The 18,995-nt window shown below is 43.9% G+C and overlaps 1 protein-coding gene across 14 annotated transcripts in view; it reads left to right on the top strand.

Annotated features, from left to right (window-relative positions):
• The first annotated feature begins 4,365 nt into the window (after window positions 1-4,365).
• Window positions 4,366-18,995, top strand: part of Atrx (ATRX chromatin remodeler) — a 132,652-nt gene continuing 118,022 nt past the window's right edge. For 6 of the 14 annotated variants that reach the window (XM_029473629.2, XM_085838053.1, XM_085838054.1 and 3 more), the window contains exon 1: window positions 5,199-5,267. In XM_029473629.2, the coding sequence (XP_029329489.1) occupies window positions 5,203-5,267 (65 nt within the window). In that variant the 5' untranslated portion in view covers window positions 5,199-5,202. Of the gene's footprint in view, window positions 4,775-5,198; window positions 5,268-18,995 lie in introns of those variants that run through there. The other 8 variants (XM_085838057.1, XM_085838060.1, XM_085838056.1 and 5 more) reach the window with 3 other exon arrangements.

Here is an 18,995-nt window from a genome sequence, read left to right on the forward strand (position 1 = left end):
ATTGAGGAGAGATTAGTAGGGCCTTTCCAGAGGCCTGAACTCAGGGGGAAAGCTCTGCTTGAGTGTGAATAATACCCCCCCCCCCCCCCCGTGCAGGTTCAGATAAAAGGAAAAGGGGAAAAGCAAACCAGCAAACCAATGAGCAGGGAGGGCACCCGCTCTTTCTGCTTCTGGGTGTCCTTGATGTGAAGAATCTCTTCCACATGCTCCATGATATGCACCCTCACTACAATGTGGGCCTCACTAGTATTAGAATTTAATGAGAACATCTGTTAAAATAATGAGCTGAGGTTTATGTCGGCATAATCCCTACTTGCTTCATATTTGTTGCTAGAAAATGGATAATCCTTTTGTTACTTGCAACAATTAAAATTAATTTCCCCCATCGCCTTTATAATATATTCTCATTATAGGAAAATTTGTGAGTAATGGAAAAGTACAGTGCAGAAAAAAATCACTGAGACATTTCATCTGAAGGTATCTAAGCTATCATTGAAAAAAAATTGTATGCACAGAGAGAGAGAGAGACAGAGACAGAGACAGAGACAGAAAGAGACAGACACACACAGAGAGACAGAAAAACAGACAGACAGAGCACCTCTGAGATCTGGTCTCTCTTTTTATCCCTGGCTGCCCTGGAACTCACAGAGATTCACCTGCCTGTACTGTCTGAGTGTGGGGATTAAAGATGTACACAACCATGCCTGGCTATATTTTATGTTTGTGTGGAGTGTTTGTGTGTGAGTGTGTGTGTGTAGTTTTCACACTGTTGGAGATACACATGGAGCTGAGGTAATGGGCAGCTGTGAATTGCCTGAGCGACTGTTGCGAACTGAATGCAGGTTCTCTGCAAGACTAATATATACTCATAACCATGGCATCATCTCTCCAGCAGCGTGCAGGCAGACATGGTGCTGGAGAAGGAACTGAGATTTCGACATCTTGATCCAAAGGCAGCAGAAGAAGACTGTGAGTGACACTGGGTATAGTTTGAGCATAGGAGACCTCAAAGCCCACCTCCATAGTAACATACTTCCTCTTACAAGGCCACACCCACTCCAACAAGGCCATGCCTCCTAACAGTGCCAGTCCCTATGGGCTAAGTATTCAAACACATGAGTCTATGGGGACCATACCTATTCAAGTCACACACTGGGCTATAGAGTAAAATGATGTTTAAAACAAACAAACAAACAAACAAAGACCCCTAACAATACAGAATGGTGGCAAATGCCAGTAATCCCAGTGCTCTAGAGTCTCAGCCAGGAGTTCAAGACCATCCTTTTCATACTGTGATAAAATGTTCTGACAAAAACAACTTAAGGAAGAAGGGTTTAATTGTCTCACAGTTCCAGGTTATACAGTTACACAAGGTGGCAGGAACTGGAAACAACTGGTTACATCACATCTACAGTCAGGCGCAGAGAGAAATGAACTCATGCTTGCATGCTTAATGCTCAGCTCCATTTTTTCATTCTTATGCAGTTGAGAGTCCACAGCCTTGGAAAATGTGTTACCCACAGTGGGCAGGTCTCCCCACCTCAGTTAATACAATCAAGACAATTCCCTACAGACATCCTTAGAGGTCCTTCTGTCATTGTGTCAAGGTGGTGGCAATTAAAACTAAACTTCCAGCTACATAGTGAGTTTGAGGACAGTCTGGGCTACACAAAACCTTGTCCCAAAAAAACAAAACAAAGAAACAAAATTCATTCAGATTAAAATAATAGATGAATTACTATTTTTTTTTCCATAGTTGTGTCTGTTAGATAGCAAGGATATTTGTTGTGATAAAATAGATGTTTCAGTTTAACTTCATTTCTCAAGGAGGAAGAACATGGCTTCTGTAAATTGTGTTTAAGTAATATTTAATATATTAAACACAAAAGAAGAACATTATTGAACAACAGAAGATTAATTTCCACAGTTGGTAGTGGATCTTGAACATTTAAAAATTATTTGAAATGTTGCAAGTTTCTGTTCATCAAAAATGTATGCTATCCAAGAGAACTCTTTAAATTGTGATGATGCTGAAGTATATAGCTCTCCATACTTGGTGGCTTCTGGGTGTGGGGGATGGCATCTGGGGCACAGGCTCAGTTTTCTTTAAAGGGCTGGCCACTGGGAGTTTGACCAGGCTATGGACAACACAAATTGGTCTTGTTTTCTTCTCCTCCTCCTCCTTCTTCTGTTTCTTCTTCTTCTTCTTCTTCTTCTTCTTCTTCTTCTTCTTCTTCTTCTTCTGTTTCTTCTTCTTCTGTTTCTTCTTCTTCTGTTTCTTCTTCTTCTGTTTCTTCTTCTTCTGTTTCTTCTTCTTCTTCTTCTTCTTCTTCTTCTTCTTCTTCTTCTTCTTCTTCTTCTTCTTCTTCTGTTTCTTCTTCTTCTGTTTCTTCTTCTTCTGTTTCTTCTTCTTCTGTTTCTTCTTCTTCTTCTTCTTCTTCTTCTTGTTTCTTCTTCTTCTGTTTCTTCTTCTTCTGTTTCTTCTTCTTCTGTTTCTTCTTCTTCTGTTTCTTCTTCTTCTGTTTCTTCTTCTTCTTCTTCTTCTTGTTTCTTCTTCTTCTTCTTCTTCTTCTTCTTCTTCTTCTTCTTCTTCTTCTTCTTCTTCTTCTTCTTCTTCTCCTTCTCCTTCTCCTTCTCCTTCTCCTCCTCCTCCTCCTTTTCCTCCTCCTCCTCCCTTCCTTCTTCCAGGGAGGGCAGACTTGAGAGGAAGTGTGATGGGGTTTCACAATGTCAAATTCCAAATAATCAATAGAAGTATTGTGAAAAGACATAAAAAAATGTGTATTAGAGGCTGAAGAGACTGCTTAGTGATTAGGGGCACTTGCTGTTCCCAGCATCTACATTGGCTAGGTCACAGCTGCTTGTAACTCCAGTGCCAGGGGTCCAACATCCTCTTCTGCAGTGTGAGGACCTGTGTACATATATACATCCAGGCTCTCTCAAATATACATACAACATTTAAAAACCAAATCTTTATATGTTAGTTAGCCAGGTGTGATGGTATATGCCTTTAGTCTAAGTTCTCAGGTGGCAGAGGCAGTTGGATTTCTGAGCTGAAAGCCAGCCTGATCTACAGAGCAAGTTCCAGGAGAGCCAGGGCTGCACAGAGAAACTCTGTCTTAGAAACAAACAAACAAACAAACAAAAAGCTAGTCTGATTGTTGGAATGCATTGTTTGAAAAGAGACTCTTCTCTTGTCATTCTAGTCCAAAACTGCAACCCTGAATCTAAGCATGACCAAAGCTGTTGCATATTTCAGGAAAAATAAACAGAATGAACAAAATAAAGGGAATGAACATGTGTTCCAGAATAAATGTGGGCACAAAGTTGGAAACTTCAAATTTAGAAAACTTATTTGTGATTTGCAGAGATTATGAATGAAAAATGTAATGAGGGGGAAAAGATTTGGATCGGTTGGTTTGTGAGATATACCCCCAATCATATCAGATTGAAGTAATGGCTGACCTGTGTGTGACAATTTCAAGATTGTTCAATATCAAAAGAATTAGATGTCAATGTCCAGTTGATCATATACATATAAATACCTGTAAGTATCTGTAAGTATGATGGGGTACACCTGTCTTCTAATCACTTTGGGAGGCTGCAAGGACAGTCCAAGTTTGAGGCCAGCCTCATATACATGTTGAGTTGCAGCCTAGTCAGGACTGTATAGCTAGAATTTTTCTCATTCTCTTCCCACAAAAGGTAAAAATTCACACGTGTAAGCATTGGCAAGCTGAATATTATAATGAAATATATAGAAGAGAAATTAAGAATATTATAAAATAGGAAAGAAAATATTTATATTTTGGGTGGCTATGGAGATTAATGATTAAGAGTGTGTGTGTGTGTGTGTGGGGAGGGGTTAGGACATAGTTCAATGATACAGTATTTGCCTAACATGCACAAAGCCTTGGGTTCAAAACAGCATAAGAATGTATGTCCACCCTCCCTGCAAGGATGGATGTTTGGCTGAATGTGGAATTTGTGCATTGGTATCCTCACCCAGTAAAATGTTAGGTCTGCCTACTTTGGATGGTTCAAGCATGAGATTAAGATAAAGGATCTGTGTAGTGGTCGACATATAGTAAATTCTCAATAAACGTAAATGGGGTGTTATTGTTTCACCAATTATGTGGAAGTAGAGAGGTTGGACCAAGAGCGCATTTTCAGGATAAAGTCAAGATACATCCCTGACACTTTGAGGTCAGCAGTGACTGAACTGGACCCCACTAAGAAGAGGTGGAGGGGATCAAATGACGTCGACCGCCTTAGCAACAGGCTCCCAAAGAAGGTGAATTTCCGTAGCCAATAAGACACTGAGCTCTGGCAGAGGTAGCCAATAGATGACGGAAAGAGGAAGAGGGAGGACGCGCCAATTCTCCTGCCCAAGCCTCGGCCCAACAAAATGGCGTCGGCATAGGCCTCGCTTTGTTTCCGTGGCTCTTGCAGCAGCAACAGCAGCAGAGGTAGCGGCCTCTGAGCTGAGAGGACGATCCAGCACTATCTGCGGTGACTAAGATCCCAGTACTTTTCGTTCAGCCACTGGCGCCGAGGAGCGCAGAACGGTACCCAAGGGGTTGCCAAGCCAAGCGGCCGTCCGAGCCAAAAACATGACCGCTGAGCCCATGAGGTAAAACGCAAGCCCTTGTCACGGGCCCCGGCGTTCTGCTCCCGGGCGCCTTCCACTCGAGTGGGGTGTTTGCAAAGACGTGCGCTAGGTGCCCTAGGCCCGCGCGCGGCTTCGCGGTCAGCGGCATCGTTTTCCCTCTAGGTGAGCGGGGCTGGGGGAGCGCGGTGGGAAGCCCCAGCTGGGGCTTGGGGTGTGTGTGTGTGTGTCTACGTGTGTATGTGTGTCTGTCTGTCTGTGTGTGTGCGTGTGTGTGAGTGTGTCTGTCGGTCGGGGGCGGCATGCGGCGCGCGCGTTGCCTTTCCCGCCTCCCGCTGCTGCGGAGCCGGGAGCCCCTGCTCGGCTCACGCCTCCGTGCCCGCGGCGTCGAGGCCGGGGGCGGGGGGGGGGGTGTCGCGGGCCACCGAGCGCTTGCGGTCATTCTTTCCAATCTCGGGGGCCTAGCGACTGCGTGGGGAAGGAGTGTGTGTGGGGGGGGAGAAGGTGGATGGGGAGGGGGAGGGGGAGGGGCGGAGGATGGGGAGGGGGAAGGGCGGCGGGAGGAAGTGAGATCCTGGAACTAGCGAACCCCAATGGTCGCCTCCACTGGAAGTCCTCCAGCTCTCCGCGGCTCTGAGAGGAGAGCCGAGCTTTGGAGGTAGGAGGGCCGGGCCGGGAAGGTACCTCGAGAAGGTGTCTTAGCTTTTTCGCCCCCCGACTCCAGATCCTGAAGGGTTATCTTGGGGACTCCTCCTGGGCGGCTGAGACGGAGAGCGGGCAGCCTAATGCGGGCTTTTGCTTTCTGAGAACAGCGGCCGACGACTTTGCAGCAGAAGTCCGGTTTTTGACGGGACATCGGTTGTTGTTACCCCCTGCGGTTTGGGACACGTTCCGTGAAGTAGTTAGATCGTGTTTTTATTTGTTCCACGAGGCATGTGGAGCGGGTTAACGGGGATTCACCAGAAGATTTATTGCAAAGGTAGAGGAGAGTCCAGGCCCGATGTTAGCGATCAAATACGTTTACGATTCAGGCTGTTTTTTCCACGCGTTTCTGATTTGCTTCGTGATTGTTGGGAGTAGTTAATCTGAAATGGATACCGCTTTTATGCAGATACCTTGCTTTTTTAGGCAGTTTGATATTTGACCTTTTATCCCAAGATTGAATTCGGTGATTTTTCTTCTCGAATGAGATGCAAGCTTGGTGAATAGTGGCAAAACGAAATTATAGGTAGCGTGGATCATAATTGCATCTGTAATTGGCAAAATGTGCCTTTGGGTGAGTAGGACATCATGGCTTTGAGCACTTTAGATTGTAGAGTTTGAGAACGAGCTATCCGATTATTTTCTACCTTAACAAACAGTGCATCGATGCTCTCTTTACTTAGGGAAATATACTTCAGTCCTTTCTTCTTTTTTTTTTTTTTTTTTTTTTTTTTGGTTTTTCGAGACAGGGTTCTCTGTGTAGCCCTGGCTGTCCTGGAACTCACTCTGTAGACCAGGCTGGCCTGGAACTCAGAAGTCCGGCTGCCTCTGCCTCCCAAGTGCTGGGATTAAAGGCGTGCGTCACCACGCCCGGCTTATACTTCAGTTCTTAAAATACAGGCACTTAGTTGTGTAAAGATCATTGCCTTCCTTTATGAATTTGTGTTAACTGACCCAAGTAAAACAAATCTTTTTTTTTTTTTTAAATGGAATATTGAGCAGTATTGGCTGGTTAGTACCAGGCATTCATGCTCATTTACTCGAACGGACTACCTTACAGTTCAGGATGACTTCCAGGTTTTCCTTCATGTCTTAGTTGTGTGGATTTAAAACCGTAGTTGCTCCTTTGTGGTTGGTGAAGCTGGAGACTGAAGGATTTGAAACCAGCCTGACTCAAAGCTAAAAGTCTCCAAACAGAAAACAGGTGTTGCCTGTATCCTCTCCCTATCAGGAGGCTGGGGAAATTCAAGACCAGCCTGATCAACATCGGATGGCTGTCTCAAAAGGAAAAATACATAGGTTGTATTTGGATTTTCATCCTTCCTTTCTTGCCTTCATTTTGAGATCTGTAAACCAAACTGGCTTTGAACTGAAGGGTAATCACCAACTTCCCAGGGCTGGCATTACAGGTGGCACCATGCTGAGTTTTGCGAGGTTGGAGATTGAGCCCAGAGCTCTTATATGTGTTAAGGAGGCATGCTTCCAAGTGAGCTACCTCCCTTCCCTTCTCTTTTCCATAATGGTGATCTTGTGCCTCTGTGCTAACTCACTACTCTCTAAGGCGGCACAGCCTGCCCTCCTTTTGCATTTTATTTTGAAACAGTTTCACTAAATTGACCCAGGTTGGCCCTTGGTTCCTGTCTCATTCTTCAGTATCTGGGACTGTGACACAGAATTTGGCACCACTGCCTTGGGGAACTCCTCCCCCTTTCTTTAGGATGAAGAAATTATGCATATCCCTTTACTGGATTTTTCTTTGTTTATTACTGATCTTAAGGTTTTTTTATATCCTGGTGATGATAATAAATAAAATTCAATAGTTACTGTTCTCTTGCATAATTTGCAGATTTTTAAAGTTACATTTAGTGTGTGAGTGTGTGTGTGTGTGTGTGTGAGAGAGAGAGAGACAGACAGACAGACAGACAGTCCTACCTACAGAGGTCAGAGAGTGTGCTCTTCCTTTCACCACTTGGGTGCAGGTATTAGAACTCAGGTTCCCAGTCTTAGCAGCAAACAGGTTCTCCCCACTGAGCCATCTTGCCAGTCCACGTGTATATATATATATATTTTTTTTTGGTTTTTCGAGACAGGGTTTCTCTGTGTAGTCCTGGCTGTCCTGGCACTCACTTTGTAGACCAGGCTGGCCTCGAACTCAGAAATCCGCCTGCCTCTGCCTCCGGAGTGCTGGGATTAAAGGCGTGCGCCACCACGCCCGGCCCACGTGTATATTTTTAAAGGTGTATCTTCCTTCTCTTTATGTTTTTGTCTGTATATTTACACGTGTGTGGGCTAGAGGAGACGTGTCTTATTTGTTCTGTTACTGTGAAGAGTCACCATGACCACAGCTACTCTGATTGAAACATATGATTGGCAGCTTGCTTACAGTCTCAGAGGTTTAGTTCATTATCATCATGGCAGGGAACACTTCCGTTTCCTGGCTCCTTTCAGCTTTGCTGACTGCTTCACACTTTTCTCTCTTGGGCTGGTTCCATGCTTGGTCTTTAGCTTCCCTTTGAAGGTGTCTCACAACTCTGGCATCTCCAACATATTGAGGTCTCTCTAGGTCTCCACATAGGGACACCCCTCCCACCAGCTGGGCCTCGGTGGCTTCTCCGGAGTCACAGAGGAGATTCCATAATCCCTTTCTTGTCTCTAGAACCTCATGGCCAATGCTGCCAAATTCTGCTGCTTGCTGGGGCTGGAACCCGATCCCCCGCCTTCAATTACATTTGCCTCAGCTTCCTGTTGTTCCTGGTTTCCTTCTCTGCTGCAGCAGAGGAAATGCAGTTGGGTGGGATGTCTTGCCCGAAGGATTCCCTTTAGCCTGGGGCTTGTCTTTAAACTTTGTATTTGGTATCTCTGAGATCACTGAACTGCATTCCATTATACTCCCTGGCTCGTGTTTTCCTTTGAAACTCTACACTTGATGTTTCTCGGTTTCCAGTTTGCTCCTTTTCATTATAGATCTGCATAAGAATGATAACTAACAACCACACGAGGCCAGTATTCATCTGTCTTAAAATCTCCTCTGCTAACGGCATTAATCTAAAACTCTTCAGTTTATCTTTGGGCTGCTTTTTAGGACACGGACAAAATGTCACAAGAATAGTTTCTAGGCTACTTACTAGTATTCTCCTCCACTGAAACTTGACTTGTTTTCATACAGTTCAAATGTCATACAGTTCAAATCTCCGTCAGCACTGTCTTCCAAGCTCCTAATAGGGATGGCCCATTAAGCCCTGCTTGAAGTGTCCAACCGATTTTCTTTCTTTCTTTTTTTTTTTCTCCGAGACAGGGTTTCTCTGTATAGCCCTGGCTGTCCTGGAACTCACTTTGTAGACTAGGCTGGCCTCGAACTCAGAAATCCACCTGCCTCTGCCTCCCGAGTGCTGGGATTAAAGGCCTGGCCCAACTGATTTTCTAGTCCAAAGCCCCAAACTCTTCCACAGTCCTCCACCAACCAGCATGGTCAGGTCTGTCACAGCAATATCCAACTCCTTGGGACTAACTTCCTTTAAAAAAATGTTATTTATTTTTATTTTCTGTGCATTGGTGTTTTGTATGTAAGTCTTCGTGCGGGCATCTTATCCCCTGGACTGGAGTTACACAGTTGTGAGCTGTCTTTTGACTGCTGGGAATTGAACCTCGGCCCTTTGGAAGAGAGGCCAATGCTCTTAACTGGTGAACTATCTCTCCAGATCCCCGGTTCCAACTTCTGTTTTAGTCCCTGTTCTGTTGCTGTGAAGAGGCCCTATGACCACAGAAACTCTTAGAAAAGAAAATCTTTAATTGGGAGCTTGTTTACAGTTTCAGAGGTTTAGCATGGTCTGAGTATGGCTGAACTCCATAGCAATAGCTTAGAGCTACATTGTGATCTGTAGGCAGGGCGGGAGAGACAGACATAGAAATTGGCTGGGCCTGGCATGGGCTTTAGAAACCTCAAAGCCCACACTCCAGAGATGCTACACCTACTCTTCAAATAGTCACTTCCGAATTAAACATTCCAATATGTGAGCCTTTGTGAGCCATTCTTATTCAAATCACAAGGCCGGAAGAGGCTGTTGGGTCCCTTGAAGCTAGAGTTACTGGCAGCTGTGAAACTGAACTCTGGTTTTCTACAGGAGCTCTTAAATGCTGAGCCATCCATCTCTCCAGACCCAACTTGTACATTGATTTTCAGAATACTACTTCATCTTCCCCGTTTTGCAGAGGAGGAAACAGAATGTGATAGAAATTTTAGAGCTTGTAATTGTGTTTTGTTCTTTCTTTTGGTTGAGAAAAGGTCTCAGTATGTAGCCCATGATGGCCTTAAACTCGGTTGGTAGTCCCAATTCAGCTTCCCAAGTGCTAGGATTGTAGGTATGGACCACCACTCCTGACTCCAGGAATTGAATTCCTTTAATTAAAGTTGTGTGTGTGTTTGCCTGTGGCAGCCAGAATCTGGATCCCGTGGAATTGGATAGGCAATTGTAAGCCATGACAGAGGTACTGGGAAACTAGGGCCCTCTGAAAGCGACCTTAATTGCTGAGCCATTTCCAACACCAAGAGTTTTATCCTGAAGGAATTAGGGCTTGCTTTCTTATGCTCTCCTCTGCCCTGCTCTCCTCCCCTCTGCTCTCCTCCCCCTCCCCTATCCTCTCCTCTTCCCTCCCCTCCCCCCACTTCGCCCCTTCCTTCCCCTCCCTCCCCCTCCCTCCCCTCTTTTCCTCTCTCCTCCCCTCCCTTCCCCTCCCCCTTCTCCTCCCCTCTTCTCTCCTCCTTCCCCTTCCTCCCCCTCTCCCTCCCCCTCCCTTTCCCTCTTCCTTCCCTTTCCCTCTTCCCTCCCCTCCCCTTTCCCTCCCCCTCCCCTCTCCTGCACTCTGCTCCCTTCCCCTCCCCCCCTTCCTTTTTTTCCCAAAGGATTTCTCTGTGTATACCTGGCTGTCCTGTCCCAGAATTTGCTGTGTAGATCTGGCTGGCCTTGAGAGATCTGCCTGCCTCTGCCCCCAGAGTGCTGGGATTAAAGGCATGGCCCACTCCAGCTACCCTTTCTTAGTGCCCTTATAAAAGGTTTTTCTTTATTATTATGTGCATTGATGTTCTGCCTGAATGTATGTCTGTGTGAGGGTATCAGATCCCCTGGAATTGGAGTTACAGACACTTGTGAGCTGCTATGTGGGTGCTGGGAATCGAACCCAGGTCCTTTGGAAGAGCAGTCAGTGCTCTTAACTGCTCAGCCTTTTCTCCAGCCCTCTTAGTGTCTCCTTGAGCTACCAAGTTGAGCTGGATTTTGACCATTTTATTTTAGGCTCAAATTTTTTGATAAAAGTAATTTTTTCTCCCAGCTGTTTTTGATATACTGCAATTCACCTTTTACATTTAAATTTACAATATAGTGAAGTAAGTGATCAAACATTTAATTCCAGGAATGTCTTAAAATATGCAGTGCAACCCTTGTAAATAACCATTTATGTAGGCCCGATGGTGGGCTTCCAGAGGCAGAGGCAGAGGCAGAGGCAGGTGGATCTCTGAGTTAGAGACTGGCCTGCTCTACAAAGTAAGTTCCAGACAGCCAAGACTACACTGAGAAACCTTGTCTTGAGGGGGGGGGGGTGGCTGGAAAGTCCCAAAAGACAAAAAACCCCACATATATATATAGATGTAGTATGTTACTAAAACTACTGCCCTGATTATTGTTGTGGACGACTTTCATGGGGGGTGTCTTAGTTAGGGTTTTACTGCTGTGAACAGACACCATGACCAAAGCAAGGCAAGTCTTATAAAACAACATTTAATTGGGGCTGGCTTACAGGTTCAGAGGTTCAGTCCATTATCATCAAGGCATGTTAATATCCAGGCAGGCAGGTACAGGTAGAGCTGAGAGTTCTATGTCTTCATCCAAAGGCTGCTAGTGGAAGACTGACTCCTAGGCAACTAGGGTGAGGGTCTTAAGCCCACACCCACAGTGACACACCTACTCCAACCAGGTCACACCTCCAAATGGTGCCACTCCCTGGCCCAAGAATATACAAACCATCACAGGGGGTATTAAGGGTGAAGTGTTACTAGTCTCTCTGGTCATAATGGTCAAATTTATAGAAAAGTAACCAATAGGCAGTGCTTGAGCCAAGCCCACAGTACCCAAACCATCAATCTCAGGCCCATTTTCTCCATTGCTTCACTATTTCTGGCTTGATTATCTTTTAATGTGAAACAGATATAATGTGCACAGCTCTACTTTATCATTAATTTGTATTTTGGGGGGTATCAATTCCAGATGTTTTTCTTAATCCAAATTTTCTAAGTAGGAGAAAAGCTTACTTCTAATTTTTTACTTGTGTTTAAAACAAACAAAAAACAAAACAAGAAATATTCTAGGGCTCTGTGGTAGAAAAATGCTCAATATTGGCAAGAGCCAGGAATATTTAAAAGGTGACTTGGCTAAATTATATGCTGAATAATCAGTGGTTTACCTACCTTTAAGAGCTTTCCTTTCCTTTCCTTTCCTTTCCTTTCCTTTCCTTTCCTTTCCTTTCCTTTCCTTTCCTTTCCTTTCCTTTCCTTTCCTTTCCTTTCCTAATTATTGGGCTGGAAAGATGGCTCAGTGGTTAAGAGCACTGACTGGCTCTTCCAAAGGTCCTGAGTTCAAATTCCAGCAACCACATGGTGATTCACAAGGATCTGTAGTGGGATCTGATGCCCTCTTCTGGTGGGTTTGAAAACAGCGGCAGTGTACTCCTAATTATTTGATGTATGTGAGTCCACTGCGGCTGTCTTCAGACACACAAGAAGAGGGCGTCAGATCCCATTACAGATGTTTGTGAGCCACCATGTGGTTACTAAGCCACCATGAGGTTACTCCCCATCCTGTCCCAGCTTTCAATGTAATCGGAATAATAGACTCCTCACTTTTGGCTTAATGATTTCTTTAACATTTGTTGTTGTTCATTTGTTTTTTTAGTTTTGTTTTCTCAAGACAGGGTTTCTCCGTGTAGTCTTGATTGTCCTGGAATTTGCTCTGTAGACTATGCTGGCCTCGAATTCAGATCCACCTGCCTTTGTTTCCAGAGTTCTGGGATTGAAGAAATGCACCACTGCCCCCTGGCTAACTTTTTTTTTTAAAAATTTTGATATTGTTTTGGTTGGCTGTTTTATGGCATCGGATTGTTTCAAGTGTTTGACACTATGAAAAATCAACATCTGATCAACTAAAACTTGTATATAAAGATCTTGGTATAGAGAGAGTTGATGGTACAGAGATTTGATGGGACTTCTCAGTCTGATCCTTATGGCAACTGATTATTTGGAATGCTGACAGTTCAATATTCTGTTATTCCCTTCCACCCAGTCTTGGGGTTGGGGACCCAGCCAAGGGCTTTGTGTATGCTAGGCAAGCACTCTACTGAATTCCATCCCAGCTGTTACTGTCTGTCTGTCTCTCTTTTTGTCTCTGTTTCTTTCTTTCTGTCAGTAGGAAGCTTATTTTAACAAGGTGCTTTATGTGAAAAGAGAACTGTCTAGGATTCATTTTCTTTCTTTTTGTTTTTTTTTAATTTATTTTTTATTAGGTATTTTCCTCGTTTACATTTTCAATGCTATCCCAAAAGTCCCCCATACCCACCCCCCCAATCCCCACCCACCCACTCCCCCTTTTGGCCCTGGGGTTCCCCTGTACTGGGGCATATAAAGTTTGCATGTCCAATGGGCCTCTCTTTCCACTGATGGCCGACTAGGCCATCTTTTGATTCATATGCAGCTAGAGACAAGAGCTCCGGGGTACTGGTTAGTTCATATTGTTGTTCCAACTATAGGGCTGCAGATCTCTTTAGCTCCTTGGGTACTTTCTCTAGCTCCTCCATTGGGGGCCCTGTGATCCATCCAATAGCTGACTGTGATCATCCACTTCTGTGTTTGCTAGGCCCCGGCATAGTCTCACAAGAGACAGCTATATCAGGATCCTTTCAGCAAAATCTTGCTAGTGTATGCAATGGTGTCAGCGTTTGGAAGCTGATTATGGGATGGATCCCTGCATATGGCAATCACTAGATGGTCCATCCTTTCGTCACAGCTCCAAATTTTGTCTCTGTAACTCCTTCCATGGGTGTTTTGTTCCCATTTCTAAGAAGGTGCACAGTGTCCACACTTTGGTCTTCATTCTTCTTGAGTTTCATGTCTTTTTGGTTTTTTGAGACAGGGTTTCTCTGTATAGCCCTGGCTGTCCCAGAACTCACTTTGTAGACTAGGCTGGCCTCGAACTCAGAAATCCATCTGACTCTGCCTCCTGAGTGCTGGGATTAAAGGTGTGCACCACCACCGCCTGGCCTTTTGTTGTTGTTGTTGTTGTTGTTGTTGTTGTTATTTTCTAAGTTCCTTCTGGAGCTGAGGAGTAAACCCCCAGGGTCTTGAACTTGCCTAGCAAGAGCTCTACCACTGAGCTAAATCCCTGACCCCAGTTCAGTTTTTTCTAAGAGTGCTTTACCACTATTAAAAGATACATTGCCATACATGTAGCTGCTATATAAAAAAAGTTAGGAAATTGTCCTTGGTTTTACAATGACAAAGGAAAATAAGTAGCCAGGTGGTGGTGTCACATGCCTGTTAGTCCCAGCACCTAGGAGGCAGAGACAGGTGGATTTCTTTGAGTTTGAGGGCAGTCTGGTCAACAGAGTTTCAGGATAGCCAGGAATACACAAAGAAAATCTGTCTTGAAAAATGACATTTTTTTTTTTTTTTTTTTTACAGCCGAACAAAGTATGTAAGGAGTTCTATGCTGTTGGGTTCATTTGTTCCTGGACTATAAAGAGTGGAATAAGCAGGTCACTAAGGGAGAAAAGGGGGTCTTTTCTCAGGACAAGTACTTCCTCCTGACAATCTCCATTTGAAGTTGGCCAAAACAGAAGATTGGCTATTCAGTTTGAAGGAAAGAAGCCCAGTATGCTTGTCCATGGACACCAATTGCTTTCTGTACATACAGGAAAGGAGCAGGGAAGGGGAGGGGGAAGAACGGAGAAAGAAAACTTCGGTCAGAGTGTGCTGGGACCAAATCATGGCTTTCTATTGAAGAATATGTTTTTGGTCTATAACACAATCCTGGGGTAAAATAGCAGCTTCCCTTTTAGCAGACAGCTCCTGTCTGCTGCTGGCATGAATGAATCCTCTGGTCATCTTCCATTTCTAACAGTTGTGTCTGCTTCATTGATTGATTGCCTATTAGGCCAGGAGCTCATCTGCCTCACTGGCAAACTCTCTTGTTGCTAATAGGCTTTCCTTAATTCACGAACACAGGCCACAGGCCTCCGGCTTTCCCTGCACCACAGAAGCAGCCTGTCCTAGACCACCTTCAGGTTAACATAGTTCTTGTTCTTAGGCTTGACTCCTTCCTTGGCTTTCTCCTCTGACATGGTGAGAGCCAAGAAACCCAAGTCCACACTGAAGGAACGCACAAGCAGTACCAGGGTTAGCAGAAGGAGGTGGCACTGATGGACCCCAAAACCTAACTATTTATTTATTTTTATATTATGTTTTATATTGTTACTTTTAATAGTGTGCATTTGTGTATCACCTGATGTAAGTGCTAGGATTTGAACTCAGGTCTTCTGGATGAGCAACAAATGATCCTTATAACGAATGAGCCGTCTTGCCACCCCGTCCCCATTTTAGACATGGTCTCCACTGTCTAACTCTGGGTGGCTTAAATCTTGCTATGTAGATCAGGTTGTTGTCAAACTCAAAGAGATCTCCCTAGGTCTGTTTTTCAAGTGCTGGGATTAAATACGTGTGCTACCACACTGCCTATTCTTTTTTTTTTTTTTTTTAAAGATTTATTTATTATATGTAAGTACACTGTAGCTGTCTTCAGACACTCCAGAAGAGGGCACCAGATCTCGTTACGGATGGTTGTTAGCCACCATGTGGTTGCTGGGATTTGAACTCTGGACCTTTGGAAGAGCAGTCGGGTGCTCTTACCCACTGAGCCATCTCACCAGCCCCCCACACTGCCTATTCTTAAAATAGCAGTTGTCTGAATTGAGAGATGTTAGTTAACGTCTTAGAAAGTGTCTGGTAGGGTGATATTACCAAGCAACTGCATGATAAGCCAATAATTTAACTACACTATCTGGGCAATATTTGTGTGTGTGTGTGTGTGTGTGTGTGTATGTATTTCAACTGAGTGAGACACTGCCTCAAAATGAAAAAGTAAAACAAGGGCTGTAAAGATAGGGTAGTGGTATAGTCATTGTGTAGCATGAATGAGGAGGCTCTGAGGGTTCAATCTCTAGTACTGCAAAACATTTGTGATCCTAATTTTTTAGACACTGGTTTCATGTGGTCTAATCAGACTCCTTGTACTCTCTCTTTTTTGTTGTTGTTGTTTTTTTGTTTGTTTGTTTGTTTTTTTGTTTTTCAAGACACGGTTTCTCTGTGTAGTCCTGGCTGTCCTGGAACTCACTCTGTAGACCAGGCTGGCCTCAATCTCAGAAATTCACCTGCCTCTGCCTCCCAAGTGTTGGGATTAAAGGCGTGTGTCACCATGCCCGGCTATGACTCCTTGTACTCTTAATTTTCCTGTCTTCTCCTAAGAGCTGTGGTTGTTTGTATTCAACTTTAACCCTGATTTCCTAATTTTGATCAGATTAAGTTTTGGTAACCTTTTATATAATTGGTCATGAGACTGTCAGTTATATATATTGTAGTTTTCTGTAGGTGAGTACATGCGGTGTGTGTGTGTGTGTGTGTGTGTGTGTGTGTGTGTGTATAAGTGAATATTTTCCGCTGCCTGTGGTGGTGCATGTCTGTCTAATCCCAGTTACTTCAAGGCTGAGGCAAGAGGATTATGAGTTCTAGACAAACCTGTGCAACACGGGAAGAATCTGTCTCAAAAAGCAAAACAACAAAACAGTATTTTTGGCTGGGTAGTGGTGGCCCACCCCCTTAATCCCAGTACTTGAGAGGCAGAGGCAGGCAGATCTCTTGAGTTTGGGGCCAGCCTGGTCTACAGAGTAAGTTTTAAGAGAGCCAGGGCTCCACAAACCCTGCCTTGAAAAAATGAAAAGGGAGCTCTGCTTATAGAATTTCATTTTATTTGCTTTTTGGGTTGTAGGGAGAAGGGCAGTGCTAGGGGAAGTTTGCTTATTCAGTGTACATACATCATTTTTGCTCTGAAACATAGAGGATTGTATGCAGACGTTTGGTTGCTGATCTGCTAGGTATTCTGTATACACACACACACATACACACACACACACACATACACGTGCAGACATTTGTTGTGGAGAGTAACCATTTTGCTTGAAAGTTGCTCATTTTGTTTGGCTCTAGATTTTGTTCTACTTTAGATCTATTGTATTTTTGTCTTTTTGTGGTTGAAATGATAACTCTGAAAAGACCTATTATTACTATAGCCAGTTCTTCTTACCTGGGGAAAGATTTTCTTGCCCTGGAAAAAGTTCTTTGAGATTTGCCCCGTAGCTGCTATTTTCACATCCTGATTCCTGAGAAGTCTGTTTTGGCTTAAAATAGTCATTCTGTTCCTGGTGTCTTCAACCCGCTATCTCTTGTTCCTCATAATTTTTGTTCAGAGTATTACTGTTATGATCAGTAACCTACACCGTATTTTGGGAGAAGGCCTTGCCAGTTCATCTAATAATACTTGAGTGTCAGTGAAGAGCAGAGGTGGGCGCTGTTATCCCTTCATTCCGCCACTCCCCAACCCCTCACTCTCCACTCCATCCTCCTTCAGCAAAGATGGCTCACTAAGGAAAGGTGTATGCTGCCAAGCCTGAATTTTGCCCCTGAAATGCACACGGTGGAAGGAGAGAACTGACTTACAAGCTTCCACGTGTACTATATATAGCTCATGCCACCTCCCCAGGACTGCAGGATTTCCTCTGCAGAGTCAGAGGTCAGCACACTGTGCGTGATCTAGCTACCATTTTGGGGCCCTTATTTGTTTTTTTTTTTTTGTTTTTTTTTTTTTTGGTTTTTCGAGACAGGGTTTCTCTGTGTAGCCCTGGCTGTCCTGGAACTCACTTTGTAGACCAGGCTGGCCTCGAACTCAGAAATCCGCCTGCCTCTGCCTCCCGAGTGCTGGGATTTTTTTTTTTTTTTAATGTAAAGTTCTATTGGAACTTACCCAAGCCTGTTTGCTTATGCCACCTGGCTGCTTTTGTAGCAACTACAAAAATAATTTTGTAGTTGCAGAGTTGAATAGTTGCCTCTTATGGTCTACAAAGCCTAAAGGAAGTGTTCTCTGGCCTTTATAGAAAGTTCACTGGTTTGTTCACTAAGTAAATGCAGGAAAACCACACCCAGCCTAGTAGAGTTCATAAAAAATACATGCATAAACATGTACTCATGCCAAACAATTATTAGCTACCTCAGCTCACCATGTTAGGAGCCACACCTAACTGCATCTTAACAGTTTTCCATTCGGTTTCTATAGCCTTCCTTCTGTCATTTTGCAGTAATTCACAACCTGCAAATGTTTGTTTTGAGACAGTCTTACTTTGTGGGGAAAGGAGATTTGAACCTCACCTTACAAAGACCATTCTGGCCTTAAGTGTGTCCTGATCCTCAAGTGAGTGTAAACTATGGTATGTGCTACCATACCCGGCTTAGGAACTGCTGCTCTTCTGAAGACCACTTCCACAGGCAAATTTCAGGTCTGTTTCCAAAGCACAGTGGCATACTTACGTGTTTGTACATTTCTGGATCTTGTGTAAAATTGCTATCATTTTGGACTTGGAAAGATGGCTTTGTGGTTAAGAGCACTGGCTGCTCTTCCAGAGGACCCAGGTTCAAACCGTAGCACCCACATGCAGTTCACAACTGTCTGTATGCTCGTCATGCCTTCTGGCTTCTGCAACCTTGCTCAAGTAAGGTGCATAGACATACATCCACAAAACATTGCATATGTAGGATAAAGGGAAAAAGCCTGCTATTGTTCCTTCCTTCCTTCCTTCCTTATTTATTTATTTATTTATTTAGGGTCTTGCTTTGTAGTTTAGCCTTCCTTCACCACCTTCCACTCTCAGTTTGCTTGCTTGTTTAGACAGGGCCTCACTCTGTACTACTTTGTCACCATCCCTTCCTGGTGCTAGGATTATATAGGCATGAGCCACCACACACAGGATTTTCATTTCAGCCAGCACCAGTACTTTCAGGAACTCATTTGTTATATTATTGGACTTATTGTTACATTGTAGAAAGTACTGATTCATTAGGTATTTTAGGAGTATTGTGAAAATCAAGGAAATTAATTGGCTATAAAGCGGATTAGTGTCAGACATACTAATTTCTCATATTATTACTGATTATTATTGCCATGTACCAGAAAATGTTCTAAATACACTGAACCAGATGGATAGGAGCACTGTCCCACAGAGTTTATATTGTTCTTTTACAAATCTCTTAGGATATGCCCGTCAAATTGCCATTTGAACAGTTATGTTTAATACCTGCAGGCTAGTGCTCCTGCCAGAACCTTTCTTTTTTTCCCTACAGTGAGTGATGGAAACTGTGGGCTCAAATTGTTAAGCCTGCTGGAAATAAGTGACTGTTGAATGTTCAGCCTATGTGGTACTTGTATATCACTTCCTGTAAGTCTTAGAGAATATTACAGAACAGGGGTGGACAGAATGTAAGAAATAGAAGTAGTAGCTACAGAGATGCTGTTCTTCCAGAGAGTGAGCTTACACGTGCACA

This window comes from Mus caroli, unplaced genomic scaffold (genome assembly GCF_978045245.1).
Source record: "Mus caroli unplaced genomic scaffold, Mus_caroli_1 scaffold_5, whole genome shotgun sequence".
In the NCBI taxonomy this organism is placed as follows: Eukaryota; Metazoa; Chordata; class Mammalia; order Rodentia; family Muridae; genus Mus; species Mus caroli.